Raw genomic sequence first — 18,624 nt, 5'->3', positions numbered from 1 at the left:
TCAGGTCGCGCCGCCCCGCCCCGTCCCGTCCCGTCCCGTCCCCCTCCGCTCCGCTCCGCCGCCCGGGGCAGCGGCCGCAGCGCGGAACCCCGGGGCCGCCGTTAGCGTGGGCGACACGGCGCTTCCGCCGAGCCGCACCGCTCGCCTCTCCGGAAGCCGCATCCCACCTGGGGCCACGGTGATTAGCTGGAAGGGCCAGCGGGCAGCGCTGGGATTGGTCCTGCTGCCGAGCGTGGGCGGGGCAAAAGGGGGGACTGGTTTCCTCTCACTTCCGGGGTGCTGGGGTGAGGCGGCAAGATGGCGGTGCAGGCGGTGTATTTGGAGGCTGACGCGTTCCTGGTGTGCCTGAACCACGCGCTGAGCACCGAGAAGGAGGAGGTCATGGGGCTCTGCATCGGCGAGGTGCCGGCGCTGGGCGGGCGGGAGAGCCAGCGGGAGGCAGCGCTGTCCGGGCGGTGCTCAGGGCCTGCGCCGGTGCTGGCTGTGGGGCAGCGGCCTGCGGAGCGAGGCTCGGGTGGGCGGGGCTGTTGCCCACTCGTGGGTTCCAGCTCTGTGTTCAGACTTGGTGCCTCAAGTTGCACCAGGGGAGGTTTAGATTGGATACTGGGGAAAAAAATCTTCACAGAAAAGGTTGTCGGGCATTGGAACAGGCTGCCCAGGGCAGTGGTGGAGTCACCAACCCTGGAGGGGTTTAAAAGGTGTTTAGATGAGGTTCTTAGGGACGTGGTTTAGTGCCAGAGTTAGGTTATGGTTGGACTCAATGATCCTGAGGTGTCTTCCAACTGAAATTATTCTGAAGTCAGAGCTTAGAGTTGGGGAAGGTTCCCCTCTGCATGCCTGGCTGTACTCTGGTGCATCCCTGTGCTTTCTTTGCTGGCTTTTTCCTTGTATGTAGTTGTTTCTTTAGCAGAGGAATGATTATATTTTTTCCTTCTGTGTCATTAGGTTGACACCAGCCGAATTGTTCACATCCATTCCGTGATCATCCTGCGCCGCTCTGATAAGAGAAAAGATCGTGTGGAAATTTCGCCAGAGCAGCTTTCAGCTGCTTCTACTGAAGCAGAGATATCCTTTAGTAGAGACAACAGCACACGCACGAGTGAGGTGGTTTTACCTCAAACCTCTTTTTATGTGCTGTGCTTTAGACTTCTTCTGGTTGGCTTGAAGTTGTCTGCTGCTGCCTTCCTATACCTGCGTGGTTTGGTGGGCTGTGCTGGCAGTTGCCCTTCTCTGGAGTCTTTGTTGGTTCCAGCGTTTGCAGTGGAATTCTGTTATGAATAGTTTTTATAATTTCTCTGTATTTTTGGCAAGGCTCTGTTTCCAGGTGCGCTGGAGAGCCTTTTCCCTACAGATGCTCCAGGCCGCTATATTGGACAGCTTGGTGCTGTGTCACTGCCATGTGCAAACAAAATCCAACTCGCTTCTGCAGCCGTGGCATCCTGCAGTGCTGGGGAAGAGGCTTCTGTCAGCTCCCTGCGGTGTCTTGTCACCCCTCTAAAGGGATCTGGAATTCTTTTGACTGATAAGAAGCTCTTATAAAACTCTGCTGTTTTTCCTTGTACAAAAAACTTCTTCCATTTACTCTGTTGGTTTCAAAAGCACCTTGACCTGCACACAGGTTGGCTGAAATGACAGGACGTCCCATGAGAGTCGTGGGCTGGTATCACTCTCATCCTCACATCACTGTCTGGCCATCGCATGTCGGTAAGAGCAGCCTAGGTCCAGGTTCTGTATGAAAACTCGCAGCTGGCTAATTATATTATTTAATTTACTGGATTTTCAGAGCTGCACATCCCAGCTATCGAAGTTTGTTTTCTCACGTGCCCTCTGGTAGGACAGGATTGTCTGGGTGGGCTTCAGGAACCTCTGCCAGTGTAGCCCTGTTCCTGCCTGTGTGCTCCAGGTGGTTCAGTCACGGATCAGCTATTGCTGTTCTTCCACACAGGAAAACTAGATCTGGCATGTGGGCAACAGCAAAAGCAGCTGTGGGAACCATAGGGCTGTTCTGATTATTTTTGACACCTGTGAGTGTTAATGCAAAACCAAAAACATTTTGGAAAGAAGCACGTGAGTGTCATATACCTGTTGGGCATTATGGCTACATAGTGATTTGTGCCACCAAGCTGATGCAAAGATTATTTCTTGTTTTGTTAACTCATCATATGTTTTTAATATTTGCTATTTAATTACATTTTAAATTGCATTTTTTTTTTTTTAACTTGCAACAGTCTGCCCAACAGGTCTGTACTTACCTGGAGTAGGTGCTTTAAAATAAAGCTTGTGACCTTTGTTACCCAGTTCCAGGTCACCCTTCAAAAGGTGGCAGATATTTTTCTCCTCGTTCAAGTGACCAGTGCAGTTCTTATTCTCCTGTTTCTTTGTCCACAGATGTCCGCACACAAGCTATGTACCAGATGATGGACCAAGGTTTTGTAGGGCTTATCTTTTCCTGCTTCATTGAGGACAAAAACACAAAGGTAGGCAACTTAAAAATAGCAATAAACCCTCCAAGTACCCATGGCAAACATCGGCCCCAGGACAAAGCTGAAATCCTTGGATGCAGCCGGCACAAAGGGCTGAGCTCTGCTCGGAGCACAGTCAAAGCGTGGCTGGAATGGTGACGTTTGGATTGTAATCCCAACAACAAACGAATGAGTTACTGATGAGGCTGCACTCAGCCACAGGCTGGCTCTGCAGCCAGCAGAGCTGGGCTGGTACTGGGGTTCTGGGGCTGCCTCAGATGGGTGCAGTGTGTGCTGACACACGCATGCACATGCTGACACGTGTGCTGACGTGTGTCAGTGCTCTTCGACTGCTCAGCCCGGCAGACAGAGCTGATCACACCTCTGGCTTCCTTAGGAGATGCTGCTGTAGTGTGAGTGCTGTGTCTTGTCTTGTCTGGGTTTCCCAGGTAGCTGTTGTTTAAGATTTTCTTTTAATGGCTAACGGGTCTGTCAGTATCTGCTTGTAAACAGTTCTGGTGTCCCAGTCGAAGCTCAAAGCACGTGCCTTTGCAACCTGTTAAAATGCTATTTGAAAGCATATTCTGCTTCCTAAAGGACCTTGTGTTTTTAGCTGACTTTTTGCTTTTGGAATCTGACTTTCTGCCATCTCTTTTAGACAGGCAGGATTCTCTACACCTGTTTCCAGTCCATTCAGGCCCAGAAAAGCTCAGAGTGAGTACAGCAGAAAAATATGTCCAGCATCAGGTTGCGTTTCATCTTGTCTCTCCTTTCTGGGTTGTCTCAAATAAGTGTCTTCTAGACTCATCATGAGGAGCAAATATTGCATAGAAATGCCTGAATGAGCTCTCCGTATTTCTGTTAATGCAGGCTGCTTGAAGAGAATCTAAAGATTAGGACTGGTTAATTTAGCCTAGACAATTTTGTAACTTAAGATTTGTTTCAGGACGTGGTAGTCAGAGTTTGAATTTGTGCTGTAAACTGTGATGCAGAAGGCCCAGCCTTTTGTTTTCAACTCCAGGGGTTGAGGCTTCAGCTTGCACGGTGTAGAGTCCCCACCAACCACACGCATGCTGTGCATCACTCTTTTTTTCCTCTCCTCTACTGCTTTGAAGTTAATAGTGTCAGCTGCCCTTCTAGGTATGAAAGGATTGAAATTCCTATTCATGTTGTCCCTCACGAAACCATTGGGAAGGTGTGTCTGGAATCAGCTATAGAGCTGCCCAAGATCCTTTGCCAAGAAGAGCAAGATGCCTACAGGAGAATTCACAGGTAACAACCCTGGGGCTGCAGCCCTCTCCACGACTGTCTTTGCTAACGTGTTCTGCTCTTGCTATAAGTACCATAACCTTAGCAGGAATATAGAAAATAAGCATTAGCAGCTTGTGTAGGAGAACTGATTGAATACCTTCACATTAAAGAGTTGAAGTTCTCTCAGCCTTGCACACAAAAGTGAAGCGTAACTGCTCCTTTGCTGCAACCAAAAAAGCCAGTGTGTGTGAGCTACTGGTGGCACTTCAGTGATGTGTGTGATAGTAATTAGTGTTTAACCAGGGTAAGAGTGCTGAGAAGTTTGAAAAATAAGTACCTTTTTTTTTCCTGCCTCTTGTGCCCAACTCTTATGTTTCTGTGCTGTGGGATCTTTGTTATCCTTGTGAATGTACAGGGCTTAAACAAGTGAAGAGGCTTAGATGTACCTGCAGCATCAGTAGGTAGCTGGTTCTGTGGCCTGGGTTTGCCTAACGTGTGCAATTCACTGCTGCCTTGTCACTGACCTGTGTCCTGTTCATTCTCCTAGCCTCACCCACCTAGACTCCGTCACCAAGATTCATAACGGCTCAGGTAAGGATTCCTTTTTTGTATGCTGGAGCCCAGGGAGCTGCTCCCAGAGTCAGAACAGGAGAGGCTTGAGCAGGGGTTGGCTTAGCTCTGACTTCAGGGGACAGTAGAGCACAGCTGCGTAACAGGCATCCCTTTGCCATAAAAGGCACGTGTAAATAACTATAAAAGCACAAACTTGTCTTTTTATTTGTCATACAGTTAATTTCCAATTTCCTTGTTGCATTAAGTCTACTGGAGGAACAGAATTGTAACTGAATGGTTTAAAGGAAAACATAAAGGGCTATAAAATAACCTTATCCTGGGTTTTCTGAATGCTGTTATATCCTTTGACCTTTGTACCATTGGTTAAAATTAGAATAGACTTTGGGTTTGTTGTTTTTGATTTATTGTTGTTTTAGAACAGCAATGGGATTTTGGATTTGGTGATTGTTAAAGTAGCATCTCACTGATCTATATGCATATTCGCATCTCCTGGTGCTTCCTCTACATCGTGTACATACGACATCTCTTTTGCCAGTGAGATGACAGGGTGAATCCTAATCCTGCTTCTGTTCTGAGATAAATACCCCATTGTCCATTCTCACCTGTTCAATAGATGAGGCATTCTTTGCTCTTGAATTTAGAAATTAATTAGCAGCAATGCTGACTTATATGCAGATTCCTATTGTAGGTCTGTCATCCCCCCAGGTGTCTAAAGCTCAGATGGAAGTGCCTTGTTTCACAAACTGCTAATTCTGACTTTCCTGTGGGGGATGTCTGGTTGCCTTGGGCAGGATATTGGAGGGTTTCCCTGACTGCCTCTATTGCTCTCGATTTTGGGGTTGTTGTAGCAAACTGAGCCTTTTGTGTGTTTGCACTGGTGTAATATGTTCTTGCCCTTCCCAGTGTTCACAAAGAACCTCTGCAGCCAGATGTCTGCCATCAGTGGGCCGCTCCTTCAGTGGCTGGAGGACAGATTAGAGCAGAACAAACAGCGGGTGCAGGAGCTGCAGCAGGAGAAGGAGCAGCTCCTGGAGGAACTGGCTGCTTTAGAGTGATGGAGGAAATACAGACTGTTCAGAAAAGAGATGTGGAAAAAAAACTGTACAAGACCTACTCCTGGCTGAAGGCTGGCCCTGCATTGCCTTGTGGTGAAGATCCGAGCTGTGTCTCTCCTGCCCCACGCAGCAAAGTGCACTTTGACAGGATAAGGGCTTTATCTGCCCCAGCCTGGTGGAGAGCGGTGGTGTCTCTCCATGTGCTGCGTGATGCAGTGGAGCTCTAGTTCTGTGATGGGGTTAGGCAGCACCTGAAGAGACTTCAGTTCTGGAGGACACACACCATGGAACGAGTTGTTTCTCCCTCTCCTCTATTTTGTCAGAAGTCTTATTGCTTTACATGTGTTTCAGGAGCCTAGAACAGGAGGTTCAGAGGGGAAAAGTGTGTTCCTGCAATCATAACTCCTGCTGCCAACTTCTGCCTTTTTTTAGTAGCTTCAGTTGACCATGATCTTAGATCTAGTAATGTTCTGGATTACTGGTTATCCACCCAGTCAGGTAAGAGGTGGAAGGGAAGATTGCAAACAGACCTGGAAGAACTTTGACGTAGGATCTGTTTTCAGCATACTTCAAACCAAATAAAGAATTCCAAAGCCAGAGCTGTTCGGAGTAGAAATGAAATAAATGCCACAACGTGCCAGTGCCTGCATTTTTGGGACACAGTCTGTTTTCTCTTATTCCATGTGGTTCTGTTGCATGCCCAGCACTGATTCTTCTCTACAAACTAGCCTGGTTCTGCTGGTGCAGTGAGAGGACTGTGGTTCTGTTCCAGAGGGGAAAAGGTTAAGATGCTGAGAACTGACAGATACGCCTGTCATTGTTACATGCTTGACTTAATTGTAGCCATTTCATTAGATTGAAATGGAATGAAATACTTGTTGAACAAATCCCTTAAAGGGGTCGTGCTGTTATGTGAAGTCTGTCTTGTGTGAGTGAAGGAACCAACAGCACAGTTAAAACTTTTGGTTTGGCTCCTTGGCTTTAATCTGTCCTCACATGCTCAAGTAGATGAAAATGAGCTGCCTGAATTACTGCAGTGGAGGCTTTTCAAAGGTCAGTGTCTATCCCACTGTTACTGTTTTCCAGTTCAAGTGCTCTGTACCTTTATCCTTCCTGGGGCAGCAGGTGCCTCACTGCCCCCGTCTTGATGAGAGCTCTTGGAGATCAGCCGGCAGCCCTAAACCTCGTCACCTCTGTGCTGGACAGGGCTGGTGACAACTGGTGCCAGCTGGCTCTGCACTGTCAGTGAGGCTGGGGACACCTCTGGGACAAGGTCAAGTGAAGGATGTGGGCGATGCCAGAGGTGACCATGCTGCTGTGCCATGGATTTTTCTATCATTGTTACACATTGCTCACTCTTGCCCATTTTAGAAAAGGCCCTAGGGCCTTCTTTATTAGAAGTATTTAATGTTAAAATATTACAATAATCTGGAATCCTCCAAAGCATATTCTTAGATTCACGTTAGGCTCATACTACTACATACAAAATTTAAGTGGCATCAAGAAAGGAAGCTTATTGAGATATCACCAGGAATCTTGAAGCCTGGTTTTTAAAGCAAAATCAGCACTGAGTTTCTGTGGATGGGTTTCTAGTGGATGAAGATCTGTTACTGAACTAGGCAGGCCCAAAGGAAGTTCAAGGCCACCTTGGAAAGCTGAAAACAGGACCTGCCGTGGGAGTGAGGCATTTCTACAATAACAAGGCCTCAACACGATGTAAATCAATGGACCTATCAGCAGTGAGACTCTTGTGAACATAGATGATATCCAATTAGTGAATGCATGATTGGAGTGTGGACGCGTGATCGAAGAGTAGTTGCATATACAAGGAGGCTTGTTTCTGTAATAAATGGCTCTAGCGTGATTCACATTGAATTGGAGTGCAGAGTCATTTATTCACTTCTTTATTAGAAGCATTTAATGATAAAAATACTACAATTACCTGGAATCCTCCAAAGCACATTCTTAGACTCATGTTAAGTTTTGTATGTAGTAGTATGAGTCTAAGTGGCATCAAGAAAGGAGGCGTATTGAGGTATCACAAGGAATCCTGAAGCCTGGTTTTTAAAGCAAAATCAGCACTGAGTTTCCGCATGACTTCGGTGTGACTCAGCCCATGCTGCTCTCTTTTAGTAAGTCCATAGTTTTCTTTCACATACTTTGCAAAGGGTGTGAGTTGCGTCCTGGCAGGAGTGCCGTCCTTCCGCACAGGCTGGCTCAGGACCAGCTCCCCCCCGCAGAACGCGCACATGCAGCGCTCTGTGTCCAGAGACTTGGAATGACGGCCAATCCTGAAATGGAAAAATAAATACTTAGGTTTCCCACTTGCAGCAGACAGTACTTGTGGGAAAGGAAGGGCTCCTTGCTCTCCGCCAGGCTACGCAGGTCAGATTTCTAAGCTGGCATTTTTGAATGGGAAACAAACCACATGCTTCACACAGCAGAACGATCAACTCCGTATTACACATTTCTCTACCCTAGAACTTTTCCAATACCTTTTCAGCTTGGTTCCTTGGAAATACCACCCCCACCAAAAAGCCTGTAATAGGATCAGTGTTGATCATGAAACCAGAGACGAGTGGCCAAAATTTTTAACAACTTCACTCAACGACAGTAGAAGGTGAATCCAAATTTTCAAGCATTGCTCAAACAATGTAAAGTGAGAGCAGCCACATGGGGTGTGACATTTCCCTGCCATCTTCTTCAAAGCTGAGACATATTCTGATCTCTTACTGCTTCCCAAAGACCTTCCATCATCACCTACGGTCCTCAGGAGACACTTCTGCCTGTCCTTACCTCTGAACTGGAACTGACACTACCTGGAAGCGAATGTGGAGTCACATAGTGAGGTTGTGTGGGCTCAGGAAACATGGAACGACCACTCAGTATCCCAATTGCTTCACAATTTATAAGAGACCCGTGATTTCGAGACACGGGATTGCCACGTTGGAGACAAAGTTAATACACAGTCACATGCGAGATCAGAACACTACTCACGTAGCTTTGCACAGGACGCACACATAGGTGTATTTGTAATTAATTTCATAGTTGTGGCATCGTGTTACTACTGGCAGTTCTGGATGAATCATCACTGATTTATTGGCATAGAATCTCCAGAATTGTCCGTGTCCGTTGCGAACACCATTGATCAGCCAGGTGGCTGCATGACAAAGCTCATGAACCAGCGTGTCTCGAAGACGATCTTGGGGTAAGGCAAAAGAAACTAAGATCAGTCATGTGCAGGCAAGTACAGGCTTTCAACCTTAGTCACTGCTTCTGGCCTTAGATACTCATTCTTTATTAACATGCAAGAGTTATTTTGGAGGTTAGAATTACCAGTGTTTTGTTGTTTTATTTTTTCTAATGAGTCCTGAAACGCTGATTTAGACCAAGACTCACGGATTGCTTTTCTAACACTGATATTTTTCATCCAGAAACAACTAGAGCTCAGCACCGAATTGTTTCCTCAAATAAAGTAGAATATTTCAGTTGGAAGAGACCTGCAATGATCTCACATTTTTTTACATCTGCCCAGCCTCTTAGAAGGGTTGTGAGGACAAGTACTACCATTAATGATTTATTCAAGTTAATAGGAAATTTCAAAGCAGGGTCCAGTTCCAGTTCTCTTAGGCCTCAGATTCATGTTTTTGTCTCTAGAACTCACTTTCTCAAAGAAAAAACAAATCAGCATTTCTTTTACCTACCTGCAGAGTCACAGACTTTCTCTGAAAGTTCTATGCGAGCATAACGCTTTGCTTCAGGACCTTTTGTCAGCCCACTTACACAATATCCTGCTGTTTTTCTCATTTTCTTATTCCAGATTATTACCATTTTCTCTGGTAGCTGAAAAACAAAACAGTACATGTAATTGAGCCCCAACAGCAAAGGGAAGTAAATGCTTTTATCCATCCGCTACAAGTAGCGATTAGGTTGTGGTAACGCTGCAGAGGTCACTAGTACACGTTACTCCAGTGAAAGCTGAATAAGCAACGGGGGTTAAGCAACCTCGTGGTTTTTACAGCAGCAGAAAGCCACAGCTGCCTTTGCTGGGGTCTGCTACACGAGGCAGCAACAGAAACATCCCCGGGCCACTGAGCTGATGACAATGCAGGTGCTGGAAAATACATGAAGATAATTATCTGTCACCTCTTCAAAGATCAAACTGATCCGAGGCCCCTCGTGTAGTAGTTCCCTCCTCATGGGCTCTGGGACACCATCCACACTGCTCACTTAGGGATGATACAACCCTTGCGGCCGGGAAAGTGAGCCAAGCTGAAAACTGCTGCCGTGGTGACAAACCCGTTTCAAAGAAACTGCTTGAACTAAGTCATTGCTATAAAGCTGAACTTGTAACTGAAGAGGATAAAGAGCAATCACGTCAAAAAGTGAGGAGCGACACATTAACCAGCATTTTAGAATGGTAGTTTTTGTTTTGAAGCCAACCTTCTGCTCAAAGATGGTACTGTTATACAGAGAGAAGAGCTTCTGTGCCAGCTCCTCCTTATTTTTCTTGAAATACTTCACATAGTCAGAAGACGGATTTGAGAGATCTTGCAAGAAACAGCCGGGCACTGAGCACACCCTGGGCCTGCAAGAAAAGCCATAAAGCAGTTTAGTGAAGTACAGAGATATCACATTGAAAAATAATGGCCACTTTATGGCCAATAAAGATCTCTGGGGTGCTGCTGCCAGCATAAACCCCTCCTGACTCTCTTCACTGATTTGCTCTTGCGAGGCCAGTAAGGCACACGTCCTTACGCTGTCTTCTTCCCCCGCCAGGGGCATGAAAGGGCAGAGCTGTTGCAAGAGTTCTGCAGTTCCTTCATTAATTTACAAAACTAGATCATGAGGACTCCTAAGTAGGAAAAGAGAGTGGTTCAGATCTTTGTGACACAGCGAGCCACAAGTATACCAAAACTTGATCGATGTATCAACAGCCCTAACATGATCACCCACAATAAAGGTGTATTTTCAGAAATACAGCCAAAGATGCTCTGGGAATCCTCAAGAATTCATACAGGGGAAGGAGATATTCCTCTAGGATGACTAACAGCAATACTGCAGCATCCTGAAAAAGCATCGGTTTTGAAGACATCGTTTCAAGGTTTTGTATTGGTATACACAATTATAAAATAGCTAAAAGAAACATCACATGACTGAAAGGCAGAATAAAGGCAGCTGTTAGAAATGAAAGATGTTATTCTCAAAAACTTAAGCTGCATCCATTTAAAGAAAAAGAAAAAATAATTCTGCAAGTTATAAGGATACACATCAAAAATATCAAGAGAAGCTTGTTAAAAGACATGAATTCCTAATAGACTCAGTTTTTATACATTTTCAGAGGCAGGCAGCTGGATAAATAGAATCTGTAGGGCCAGTCCACATTAGAATTCTGCTGCACCAAGACAACAAATAGCGAGAGAGCTCACACTTATGTAGATTTGACATCTGTCAGATTTATTTGTCATCAATTCCTCTAAGCAGAGAACAGCTTCTATTCTCCCTGTCATACCTGAGAGTGAAAGCTTTGATTTCCAGCTGCTTTACCATTAGCAACTGCTGAACCGGCAGCAGAAGTTCCCGGTACCAGAAATGTCACAACATCATCCTAGGCAAAATGCTTAGCATCTCTTTGTCGATCTAGAACAGACCTAGAACGCAGTAAAGATGGAGAATCACTTACTTTCTCTCTGTCTTGGCTGACTGTGAGCAACTGACCAAATCATTTCTCGGAGTCCTTCCAGAAGCCACTGTCCTGGAAGGTGTTTCCTGAAGCAAAAGGGAGTTTGGCCTTGGTGTCTTGACTCCCTCCCCTTTCAGGCGCTGGGCGTCCTCACAGGGTGGCCTCATGTTTTCTAGTTCAACAGGAAGAGCCACAGGATTACACACTGTCCGGTAACTGGGAGCACAGACGTCAGCAACCAGGTAACGGACAAAGGTGGAAAGAGTCAAGTATTCCACCTCAGCACACACACACTCACTGCGCGTACGTGAACGCAACAGCTTTTACAACTGACGGAAAGATAATTGCTGGGATATACTACAAAGCTGCCATTCCACAAGGGAGAAGCAAACCCCAAACTTCCAAACATCCCCTCCAGGTAGCAGAGGGAAAACCATTTGTGGCTTTGCTCAGGCATTTCTGTGACATTATGTCAATTCAAAATCATCGCGAGCACGTTGGGAGCAGTAATGCAGAGACACCGTTTGAACAGAACCACCGTTCTGACCTGTCATGTACCAGAAGTCACACCGTTCATTTCCCAGGCAGGTTCTGATCAGGTCACTGCCTATTCCCCCAGCCCGCACCCGGACAGATCACTAAAACAAGCGACCCAGCTCCAGAAATCAAGGACCGCGTCAAGGTTTGCGGTTCCAGGAGACCCTCTCTGCCAACTTTTCTACAACTGTGCCCCCGTTTGGGCCACTTGTTTCCTGTCGCTATTCAACCATCTATGGAGAAGCCACCACAGCTGCTAGTTCACTTCTAGAAGATGTTTTCTAGACCACATTAACAAATTCTAATAAAAACTAAAATTTGCTCTTTCCCAGGCCATATTTCCGTGCTGTCAGGCATCCCCTTCCATAGGTCTCCTTGCCCTCAACTAGTCCTTGTTAGTGAGGAGGGCACCCTGCGTTTACTCTTCTAGAAAGAGATTTGTTTTCACTTGTTCTTCCTCAGCAACAGCCCTTTCCCCTTGCAGCTGGAGCTCACTTCACTTAGTTGAAGGAGAGAAGGAGCTTCTGGTTCAGGAAATCCTCATTACAAACTGTATGTTAAATAAAAACTGCTCAAAATTTCAGTCTTACCAAAATGACAGCTTCACATTAACTGCTATCATCCATTAAAAAATTAGTTATTCAAAATCACCAATTAGATTTGTTTTCAGAACAACTTTATGAACAAAAAACATGTACAATTATAGGAATTGTAAAATCAAGCAATAGTGAATAAAACTTGATACCACAAGACGGGTAGGATCACCTTTCAGAATGCTCGGGGAATGACTTCTCATTGCATCAAATTCAAATGCAAGATGCCAGTTGCAATTCTAAAGCACAGGCCATACAAATGAACATAATTAGCTAATTAGCAATACCATTGCTGCCAATAGGTAGCCTGCAGTTTAACTAAGAACAATTGCTTACCAGTTGCGCTTGGCTGATAGACAGTTCTGCTCGTGCTTAAGACTGGTTGTCGGGGTGTAAAGCGTTTCATTATCCGTTCTATTAATGATTCAAATTCATCATCGGAGCTGCCTGATTCTACCTCTCTACTTTGTCGTGGTGCCGCACTTGGCACTTCATTCTCTACATCCTTTTCACAGCTGCTTGCTTTCCTCCTGACAGGCAGGTCTGGGCTGCCTCTGGAAACGGGTTCTCGTGGATTTTGGGGAGGTGGGAGTTCTGTGCAGCTCCCCGTCTCTTTCAGGTCTGTCACTCTCTGTTTTCGGTAGCCAGGCCATGGACTTTCGACAAAGACAGAACATTCAGTGTCACTTGAAGCCTCTGAATACTGCAATTTTTGGCAGCAACTGTTTTTCTTTGCAGGAGTCATCCGCTTCTTTGGGGTCCGAAGATCTTTCTGTGCTGCAATTCAAAACAAACAGACCAAAGCTTTGGTAATTCCATTTAGACAACCTGCCTTCTTTCTTTCCCCAGCATCTTTTGGCTACAGAGTGACTTGTTACAGCCACAGCAATGCTGGTTTGCATACCCAAAGTCCTCTCTCCACAGCAACCATCCCGTATTCGCAGCTCACTCTAATCAGCCATGAGCTGCTGCTCTTTCTCCAGACCCGAATACTTGCAGATCGTCCACAGTATCTGCAAACCTACAGCAACACTTTGGAACATACACTTATCAGAACACTATGACCGTGCTTCCCCCTGTTACCTCTAGAGGAAACAGAAAAGCCTTTGTTACCCTCAAGGAAAAGACAACGTGACCTTACGTTTAACAAGCTCTCCCAGAAATCTATGGGCATAGCAATAAATGCTCTTTCCACCCATTAAAATTCCTGCTTCATATTTGGTGTCCAACAACTACTTGCCATTCTTTGTTGTGCTCTTTTGCACTTTCAAGTCCAAGAAGACATCATCTGAGTCATCAATAAAGTCCTTCAAACTGTAAAACAAGCAAAGAATATGAAAAGGTAGGCACGAGCAGGGAAACAGAACAGTAAGTTTGCCTTACGAAAAAAGCAACTAAAAAAGCCACCAATGTACCATTATCAGTTGCTCACAGCAGATGTTACCAGCCATGTCCATCAGTGGGAATGGCTGCAGAGAACGCACAGCTCCAAACAGCCCATTTTACCTTTGACCTGAACATACAGATTGGACACAACAGTTCTCCTGCCTGCACTCTCTCCTACACACGTATCTGCCTCTGAATCACTACAACCTTTGATTAGTTTTCTGTGTTCCGAATGGTAAACATGATACAGAAAACTAATATATAAACATTGAAAGTAATGAATGACGGCACCCACCTTGCTTCCGCCTTTTTAGAAACAGATTTCGGAGTTTTCAATCTAGCTAAAACTGAAACAATAGAAGATTAATTAAGAACAAGCTTCTGTTTCATTTGTTACGCGTTTTTTAAGAGAAAAGTTTGCAACTAGTAAAAATTCGGTCTAAAGTTTTAAAAGAAACCCCCAAACTGAACATAAGAATCCTTTATATATAAATTCCAGCTCTTAATTCCTCAAAGCTGAGGGCAGCTGTCTGGCATTTCTTTCATCATTCAATCCTTGCCCAGCACACAGCCCCATAGGAAGTGCTGTTATGTGTCTCGCACTATCCAGCGTAGCCTCCTCGTATATGTGGATCGTTGGGGGCGGAAATGAATTTAGTTTATCAGTATTTTCTCCAAGCATTTCAATGACTGCAGGTAGCAGTCTTCCTACTGCAAACAGTTGCCCACATGCTTCTTTCACTAAGTGACTCCAAAAAAACATGCTCAGACAAAACAGTAACAAGAGTAGCCCACTGAACAGCAACTCAATACTGCTTCTCAGAAATGAATGTGTTCTAATCGCTCCAGGAATACTGAGGTGACTGCCAAACACAAACCCCACAGTAACACCACAGTGATACTGCACAGGCTTGAAACAGCGACTCTGAATAGATTATCAGAAATGCCATCAAAATTTCACACACCATCGTTCTGAGAGATTCAGGAAAGCTGAAGGGGAATAAATTTCATTAAAGCATAAATCAGGCTGGGGAGAAGGGAAACAACTGTCCTTTCTTCAGAACATAGTGGGCCAAAATAGCAGTTAAGGAAGCTTCATTCTCGCAATCTAAAGCTGCATGCATCACTTCAATGAGATTATAAACTTTTACACTATGCCATAAGCCCAAAACCAGAAGATAAGTTTGCTCGATACAGCTTTAATGGCTGATGGGTAGATTCTGGTACCAGGAAGGGCAGATGAGCTACACCCAAACGCTACCCTGAAAACACAGCAAAACTTAAAAAGCATAAGATAGGCTGAGTGTTGTCCTCTTAGAAAACCACAAGGCGTGGGGGGAAGAATTCAAGACCTTGGAGCTCACAAAATATTTGGAGCGATAAGTTATTTTCATGTTTAGCACTCGGTAGTCTCCACCGCCGCCTTCATTGCCAAAGTAAACAGGGCGTCTGCCGCCTTCCAGCCACCGCGGCCAGGTGGCTCCCTGACGCCCAAGCGGCCAGCAGCCTTCCCAGACAGCACAGCCACAGCGCTCCTGCGCCAGGGAGAAGCACCAACACAAGGAGCCTGACCGCTGGTCACAGGAAACTGAAAGCTTGCAGAAAAATATGACCTGCTACTTAATAAATCAGTTCTCTTTAGTTTCTTGTCTCTTGGCACATACGTATTTTCATTTCACTCTTTCCCACAGCTGTCGCTATAGTATGGCAATGGAACAGAGGGATTGGACTAGGTGACCTCTTGAGGTGCCTTCCAATCCCTAACGTTCTGTGATTCTGTGTAACAGCTTTGTAAATATTCCGCTCCAAGCCCAACTGTTTACTCCCAAAAACCTTCCACAGCAGAGCTGACTCGTGACTTTGGGGCTCAACCACCTCCTGGATGGAGAAGGCAGAAAGAGAGCACGAAAACAAGAGCAGACTGACAAATATAGAAGTTTTAATAATGACAGGAAAGTGAACAATGACTTAAAAAATGGACAGCGTTGAAATATTTATCAGATTTAAAAGCCCAAAGGTAGCACAGGAGCTATATACAGCGCATTTTAATTCAGTTAGATGTAAGTAGTAAGGCTTGATGATGCTTAAGGATCGTTCACGTGGCACTGAGCTGGAGTACAGCACGAACTCTAAAGTGATGAGAAACCTGCTTTGGAAGGATCTGGACTGACACAAAGTGATATGCAAAAGTCAAACAGATAGGACTTGTTGCCTTACCATTTCAACCACCTCTGTTCAAAGGTTGAATATGTAATTAGGAACATAGTGCAAGACTTACAAACCTTTAAATTACTTACCAGTCTGAAACCCACTTGAGATGTAGTAGAAGCATGATTAGTCCATCTAAGGAACGAGCTAAACAGAACTCTTGCAACAGGAAAAAAAGCAGTGTGCACTCAAGTACCCTCGCACAAAATGATAGTCATAACGGCTGTCACCAAAAAATACAAACTTCATGTTTTGTATGTACAGGCTAAACGTAAAGATAGGGAGTTATGCACAGCAGAAGCCATCATGTAATATTTAGTATTCAATTCCATCTTACCAGGACTTTGAGCCACTAGGAAAAGCCAAAAACCTCCCTCATACAGCAAAAGCCACATGTAAGAGGGAATTCTGAGTAGTTTAGACACATGTTTGGAACAGTAACTGCTTAGCGAATATGTTCATTCAAAGACTCTCCGTAGGCTGAGAGGAAGCAAGTGACAGGGAACAGACAAAACTACGGCAATAAGACAAAACAACGTAAGGCAGAAAGCATCCAAGATTGAGACACGAGATTCGAGATTCGGGAAGGCTCACTGCAGCACAGGGTGCCCCCGCGCACCGAGAGCGGGGACTCTGCAGCACGAGTGACAGAAGAAAGCCATGTGGAAAAACCGCTTCGCTGTAACAAGGTAGAAATGTGTCCTTTTAACGCTCTTTCAGAAAACCAACTAATACGTGCTATTACTTACACATTTCAAATTCCTCATCGTCACTGCTGGAAGAGAAGCACAGCACACTGCTGGAAAAAGCGGAATGCAGAATAGTATCAAGAACGTTAGGCCAGCAGGAGGAGGGTCCGCACGTCCACTGGTCTGAGACAGCGGTGAACACTGAGAGCAAATACGTACTGAGAAAACGCTGAGTGTCTAAAATAGGGTGAACTGTTTTAAATGGTTTAAAATAGAAATATCAGAACTTGTATATTAAAATTTAAAACAACCGCATATGTTCAGTATTCAAGTAGCAATCAATTGCTGTCAAAAGCTGAAAACTGAACTGTTCGGAGACGGATGCAACATTGGTTTAAGTTCAAATTGGGTGTCAGAAGGGACAGAAAGCTTGTTTCTCATCTTACGTGTGGTATATGATCAGGTAGTCACGTTGTATTGAGTCTGAAACCTAAAACCACTGAAAAATGAGAAAAAAGCTGCTTTTGTATAAGGTGCGCTTTAACATGCCCGCCGGGAGTACTTAGCAAGCTTTCACAGGGCTGTTCGTGAGGCGCAGAATGGAGCCACTCGGACTGCAGCTCTCACACAAGCCATAATACTCTTACTAGTACTTTCTGACAAAACCCAAACGTTAACAACTTGAAAAATACACCACACAAATGCTTAAAAACATGAATACAGCTTATTTCAATCACGTTAAAGCTACCTAAAAATTAAAGACCATAATTCTGAAATATGTTAATACCTACCTACTATCATAAAACAATTGAGGGCGTAATTTAAAGTTATATTTAGATATGATCTATAACAATAACGCGAGGGACGGGGCTGCTGCCCCCGAGCGCGGCCTCACCTGCTGCCCCGCCAGCCCCGGCCGGCCTCCGCGGCCTCCGCGGCCTCCCCGCCACGGTCCGCGGCCTCGCTCCCGGCCCGGCGCTGCCCGTGTGCGGCGGCGCGGCGCTCCCCGCCGCGGGGGCCGTGCGGGCCGCTCTGCTGCGGGGAGAGCGCGGCCCGATCCCCGGCCCGGGGCGCTGCGGGAGCAGCGGCGCCCGGCGGCTCCATCGCCTTCAAACCGCCCGCGCCCGCCGCGCCGCTTCCGGGCAGGAGCGTGCGCGCCGCCCGCGCCTGCGCACTCGGGGCCGGAGCGGCGGCTCCACTAGCGGCGGCTCCACTAGCGGCGGCTCCACTAGCGGCGGCTCCACTAGCGGCGGCTCCACTAGCGGCGGCTCCACTAGCGGCGGCTCCACTAGCGGCGGCTCCGCGGGGTGGTCAGAACCCCTGCGCAGCGCGGCTGCCGCGGGTGTAGCGCGGCCCGCACCGAGCACCGGGAGCTCCGGGCCGGGCGCAGCCACCGGGTCTCAAGCCGAGCGCAACCGGGAGACTGAATTACCCGAGGCAAACCGGCAGCAGCGCTAGCGAGGCTGACACCGGCTTCAAATCACAGTCCTTACCGCACCACGGAGCTGCAGGAGCGTATGCAAAACAGAGATACGAATGGCTACACCAAAGGAGCCCAAAATGAATTCTTTGCCCTGAGACCAGCACCTATTCAGGTAACTAAGTTAGAGGGCTCTGTATCTCCAGCAAGACACTTGTGAGGAGGAAGAGTTTCTCTTTTTCTTCCAGCAGACTGGAAAAAAAAAGCTGAATGGTCACCTTGATCAGTAAGCGAGAGACTTTTTAAGGCTTAGCGTATGTGAGGAAAATAGCATCATTCTGTTGGGAGTGTAGTTTGGGTTTTCTAATGTGCTTTACGGGCAGTTGCCTGTCCTGAAAGCGAACTCCGCCGTTCTGTGAGGTTCCCGTACAGGCTGGAGCTCTCGCACTAGTGAAAACACAGGAAGGGTGGTTGAAGCCGTTGTGGAGAGCGGGACCTGCGCTGACAGCACCGCGAAGGCCGAACGGAACAAGCTGCTGTGAGGCCCCAAAACATCTGTGAATGAAGCACGCATGCACACCCGAGCTTCCGTGTTCGGGTGAGCTTAGTCTAAGGCAGTGGAAACAAAAGCCATTTATGCACAAGATCTACCCTCACCTGGGATTGCTTCTGCGGGAATGAACAGCATTTTATTTAAAAATTAGAGAATGGGAGACGAAAGGCCAGCAGTTCAGAACACTCTTCTGACAGCAGCACAAGAAGGGCAG

At 46.3% G+C, this 18,624-nt stretch overlaps 2 protein-coding genes across 3 annotated transcripts; one reads left to right on the top strand and one right to left on the bottom strand.

The window, feature by feature from the left end:
* The first annotated feature begins 235 nt into the window (after positions 1 to 235).
* Positions 236 to 7,216, top strand: BRCC3 (BRCA1/BRCA2-containing complex subunit 3). Of its 2 annotated transcripts, none has more exons than XM_065077752.1 (8): positions 236 to 402; positions 946 to 1,066; positions 1,618 to 1,704; positions 2,389 to 2,477; positions 3,121 to 3,176; positions 3,603 to 3,734; positions 4,261 to 4,304; positions 5,190 to 7,216. In XM_065077752.1, the coding sequence occupies exons 1-8, from the start codon at positions 298 to 300 to the stop codon at positions 5,339 to 5,341; spliced, it is 786 nt and encodes a 261-aa protein (XP_064933824.1). In that variant the 5' UTR covers positions 236 to 297; the 3' UTR covers positions 5,342 to 7,216. The 2 variants fall into 2 exon arrangements, with proteins under 2 accessions (XP_064933824.1, XP_064933825.1); XM_065077753.1 differs by having other exon boundaries at positions 245 to 378.
* On the bottom strand, positions 6,700 to 17,739 carry GCNA (germ cell nuclear acidic peptidase). Its single transcript, XM_065077751.1, has 10 exons — positions 17,333 to 17,739; positions 16,498 to 16,547; positions 13,836 to 13,887; positions 13,395 to 13,468; positions 12,491 to 12,931; positions 11,025 to 11,196; positions 9,785 to 9,929; positions 9,046 to 9,184; positions 8,339 to 8,543; positions 6,700 to 7,632 (listed from the first exon to the last, which is right to left on the bottom strand). Exons 1-10 carry the CDS (start codon positions 17,539 to 17,541, stop codon positions 7,380 to 7,382), a joined length of 1,740 nt encoding a protein of 579 aa, XP_064933823.1. The 5' UTR covers positions 17,542 to 17,739; the 3' UTR covers positions 6,700 to 7,379.
* Positions 17,740 to 18,624: the final 885 nt, after the last annotated feature.

The sequence above is a fragment of the Columba livia genome, chromosome 12 (assembly GCF_036013475.1).
Source record: "Columba livia isolate bColLiv1 breed racing homer chromosome 12, bColLiv1.pat.W.v2, whole genome shotgun sequence".
In the NCBI taxonomy this organism is placed as follows: Eukaryota; Metazoa; Chordata; class Aves; order Columbiformes; family Columbidae; genus Columba; species Columba livia.
Note: the sequence above shows the minus strand (reverse complement) of the source record. Positions and strands in the feature narration are given on the sequence as shown.